General features: G+C 36.7%; 1 protein-coding gene across 1 annotated transcript; it reads right to left on the bottom strand.

Annotated features, from left to right (window-relative positions):
- Nucleotides 1–2,799: 2,799 nt before the first annotated feature.
- Nucleotides 2,800–3,606, bottom strand: LOC115959682. Its single transcript, XM_031078180.1, has one exon. The coding sequence runs from the start codon at nucleotides 3,407–3,409 to the stop codon at nucleotides 2,990–2,992; it is 420 nt and encodes a 139-aa protein (XP_030934040.1). The 5' UTR covers nucleotides 3,410–3,606; the 3' UTR covers nucleotides 2,800–2,989.
- Nucleotides 3,607–4,805: the final 1,199 nt, after the last annotated feature.

Genomic DNA, 4,805 nt, shown 5'->3' with positions numbered 1-4,805 from the left:
TTAGTTTACTGCATACATTAGTATAATTGGAGCTTGCTCTGTGTGTGTACTACAACCCACAGGCTATTCTGTGTTGGCTTGGATGATCTTCAGAAGCATTAGTGTCTTTTGACTCTTTGTCAGCCCATGCATTTACTGCCAAATGATTATGTATATTGATTCTGACTCTCTGAGCTTCCCTCTAGTAGCAGGAGTGAATTGATTCTGTCCATTTTGTTTTCACAAAGCATATAAAATGAATCCAAGAGAACCAGAAAAAATGCTTCACTCTATATCATTCAAATCACTGGAAATGGATTTACATAAAATTCTCTGATATTGTTGAAATTCTTCAAAAGCTTTTACCGGGGAATCTAGTGGGCTTGTTAAGTTTCTTTGAATGCAAAAACGCATTTCGCCAAATCGAGATTCTACAATCTGTGACTCAACTCGAAGCCGCAACCCTGCCGGTCATTGAATGACATGCGTTGACCCCCAAAAACCAAAAAAAAAAAAATGAAATCCACTCATACTCTATCCCAAATTTTCTTATCAATGAAACCTAGATCGTCCACCATGTTCTCCTTAAGTCCAAACCAATTTTCCAATTTTTTCTTTTGCATGGATAAACTTTTCAACTGTATTAAAACTTAAAGGGATTCTTCATTAATCCATTCAAAATTTTCAAATTCAGGAACCCCAAACAAAAGGCTTGTAGATTACCATGAGACTCCATTGCCATCCACTAGAGTTCTTACCTAGAAATCTATCCATTTTTTAAAATTTTAAATTAATTAAATTCAATTGCCACATCATCAAATTTTTAAATAGGTACCAAGTTAGTGGTACTGTGGTAGTCATAATAAAATCTAATCCACAATTCAAAATAGATGAACTAGATTTTCGGAACTCAACTCCATGATTACGTTACCCTATATTTCTAGAAGATCCTAATCCACCAACACCTATTACCTCCAAGGCTGTGTAATAGATATTTCCCTAAATAGAAATCCTACAACATCGGACCATTTGTTTAATTGTTTTTACTTCTTTTACTTCACCTAACACATCGTTGGTTATTCTAGCGAGCAAAACACGTTTAGCTAAAAATAATAAAATATACTATCAGTGAGCAGTTACCAGACTCCAATCAAAGCCCATTAGAGACTATAACATCAGATTCAGGTTCTATTTGGAACATATAGATGCATGCCAAGCATCACAGCCTCCCAAGAAAGACTAATTCAAATTGCAATTTGTCAAAGAAAACCAAGTCAATGCTTGAACCAGATACTGTGTAAATCGGCTAACAAACAAGTGGGCAATTGCTTAGATGAGGCTGTTAGACTAAAACAATACACCTCTGCGGCTCTGCCTAACTTTGAGCTATGTAAATACGCTTGACTCACATGATCTCCACGTTGATTGAAATGTTGTATGGAAAAAACAAATAAAGTATAATTTACTGCACCAAAGTCACAATTCACAAAGGAAATGACAATGGATTCTCTAGCTAAATATAAATCGTCACAAATGTGTAGACAAGTCGAATCCAACTATCTCAAGATATTTGATAAGTCTTCGGCAGATAAACAGAAGTGGCAGAATGTGCACAACTTCCAAGTAGTTTTGTGGAGAAAAAGTTTATGTTTCCTTGCATATCTTGTGCTTATAATGCCCAGCATTCAAGTTGCATTGTGTTCTTTAATGAACCACAGGCATACTTCCATTTTCAATCAGTATATCCTTGCAACAAAACATTGACTAAGAGAAAATTTGACATAGCTATACAATTCAGTTAGGCTAAGGTATTGTAGATAAGCTCTCTTAACATGTTACTTATGTCCAACTATTTTTCTGCTACATGCTAAACTTTCAATCATCCCATTCAATGCCTCTGGTCTATCTCACAGGCTCATACACCAGTCATGTCAATTTCTATATAATGTACTGATGTACGAGCACAGCTTCAATCGTGACATAACTGGGATGCATGTACAGTCAAGTGCAAGTCACGCTTTGTATAAAAAACTAGGGCCATTTTTGTTCCCAAGTGAGAGCAAAAAAAGCAGCGATGAGAAGACATTCCCAATAAGATGGAGGCAAAATTAACACGAGCATCTAAGATCCAAAACATAAGTAAACTAAAAGAGTATTCTAGGTTTTCTTTCCCCATCAAGACAACCTATTTCAACAAGCTAAACATGATGGCTTGTTGTTTTGTCCTTGTCATATTCCTTTCCCAGCTAGAGGATGATTAGCCTCATGAGTAAACCAAGACAACCTATTTCAACTTATATGGAACAAGAGGCTTGTAGCTTAGTGACATTGCCTGCTCCCCTTCATAAAGAGAACCAGGATTCAAATACAGCTTATATGATAAGCTGATAATGAGATTCTAATCTTTACGAGCATTATTTTCACCTTAAATCTCAACTTACAGCCAAAACCCAATTCAGAAGTTCATCAATAATCAAGCTTATAGATATGTTTGTACCCATTTCATAACAAAGTGTCGTACCCAATTCACAAAGCTCCCACTTTATCGGGGTCAGCTTTACCCCCAATTTAAATTTGACCCATTTCGTGATAAAACATTCTAATAATCTTTACCCACATAATTTTCGCATTATATCTCAAATTACAGCCAAAATCAACCCAAAGGTTCATCAATTATCAAGCTTATTGATATATTTGTATCAATTTCATAATAAAATGTCGTACCCAAGGCACAAAACTCCCACTTTTAACGGGGTCGGACCCATTTCAAGATAAAACCATTCTAATAATCTGAATTACTCATATTCAAAACCGTGACAATTATGACAAAGAATAAGAGCTTTGTTTATATATTCAACAAAAAGAATAGGAGAACAAATAAAAAACGAAGAGCCGTATATATTTGCCTCTAACATTACATAAAAGAACAATCTGTCCATCAATCTCTACACACAAATTCTCAATTCATCTAGGAAAAAAAAAAAGGCTCACCAATCAATCAATTAAGCTATCAGAAAAGTCCGAAAAGCACAGAGAACCCGAGCACGATGAGCCACACGATATGAACGAGAAGGAGAGCCTGGCCGGAGAGAGGGCCGGGACCACCATTACCGACCTCGCAGAACCCCAACTTGGCGACCTTGACACCGGCGCAAAGCGCGTCGGCGCAGCCACACCAGTAAGTCACGCCGTCGACGCCGCATACCGGGTCGGCCCGGAAACACTTGACGGGGCAGGATGCGGGTCCGGGTCCGGGTCCGTTGGTGGTGCAGAGATCGTCGTCGTCGGCGGCTGCGGCGGCTTGTTCGGAGGGTAATCGGATGATGGGGGAATCGTATTCGGATCGGACGGTGGTGATGGAGCTGACGGTGAAGACGACGGCGATGATGATGAGGAGGAGAGAGAATGTGGGTTTGGTGAATTGAGGCATGTTTTGGCGAGCTATGGAGGGCTCGCCTGAGACAGAGAAAGACCAGAAGGTTATTTAGGGTTTTGAGGGAATTGGGAAATTTGATTGATTGATTGGTGAACCCTAATGGAAGAAATTGGGAGCTTTTGTTTTTCTTTGGGTTTGGGGAAAGAATATAGGAAAGAAAGGAATTTTGATTTTTAAAGAGAGGAAAGAGAAGTTTCTCAAAAAAAAAAAAGAGAGGAAAGAGAAGAGAAAGTGAGAAAAATAGAGTTCTAGAGGAAGAGGTCGTTAGGTTGTTGGCCTAAAACTGTAAAAAAGAGGGAAAAGGTAATATGAATCTGATTATAATTTTAAAGAATGGTGGGCGGTGGGGTCCGTTTGTAAATTTTGAGGACGTCAATCCCAATGCCTTTTTTTGTTAGCCGTTGTATAATTTGTTTTTTATGACTGGAGCCTGGAGTTTTTTTTTTTTTTTTTTTTTTTTTTTTAATCTATATAAAAAGAGAATAATATTTTAGTTCTTAAAATAAATGATTGTTTTTAGTTTTGTAAAAAAAAAGTTTTTTTTTTTCTTAAACTTTAACAAGTTTATTTATCCTCTCTAGGCTATTCAAAGTTTACTTTTTATCTTTAAACTATTAAAAATATTTCACTTTTGAGGTAAGCCTTTTTTGTATTTTGGGCTAGACTATTCGTGTCATATTATGGTCCAATGATTCTGAGGTAGGAGAGTCAGGCTGGCTCAATTGAAACTCATCATATGTCAGTTTGTGCACAAGATAGGAGTCTTGGTAGGGATCTTTGTCACGTGCCCATGGCAGGAAATACTGTCATAGAAAATGTTATGACAGGAAAAACATAACACAGTAGGATAGTTAGAATATTCTAACTAAAGTACTTGTTACTGACCAAATATAAAGTTTAAACAATCTTGCAACAAGAAAATACAATAATATAAATATGACAAGAATGGATTAGCAACAAGAAAGATAACATTAGCACTTTAACAATCACAATAAAAGAAGGAAGGTGATTAGTTTGCCAAACTTGATTCCTTGATAGATTTAAGTCTAAGAAGGGAACCAATCTCCAATATGAGTAATCTCACAGAGAAATTCTGCCATAGAAATTACCTACTTTGAAAAATGGACCTAAGTGGTTTAATCTCAAATTCTCAACTTGTTAGAGAGTAGGCTATTGAGAGGGAGAGAAGTGAATAGCCTATTGGTACATGCTTTATCACTTCTCACACTCTTGTTTTCTCACTTCACTTTCTACTCTCTTATTTTATTTTTTTATTTTTATCTTCTCTATTTTCCTTGTTTTCTATTTCTCTCTCTTTTCGATGTTTCCTACTTTTCCTCCTTATTGTTGTTTATTGTGCACGGCTAAGGCCTTTTTATACTGTCTGCCA

This window comes from Quercus lobata, chromosome 9 (assembly GCF_001633185.2).
Source record: "Quercus lobata isolate SW786 chromosome 9, ValleyOak3.0 Primary Assembly, whole genome shotgun sequence".
In the NCBI taxonomy this organism is placed as follows: domain Eukaryota; kingdom Viridiplantae; phylum Streptophyta; class Magnoliopsida; order Fagales; family Fagaceae; genus Quercus; species Quercus lobata.
This window is presented reverse-complemented; position numbering and strand designations above follow the sequence as displayed.

Coding starts and splice junctions, on each gene's coding strand:
- LOC115959682 (XM_031078180.1), bottom strand. CDS start 3,409: ATGCCTCAATTCACCAAACCCACATTCTCTCTCCTCCTCATCATCATC.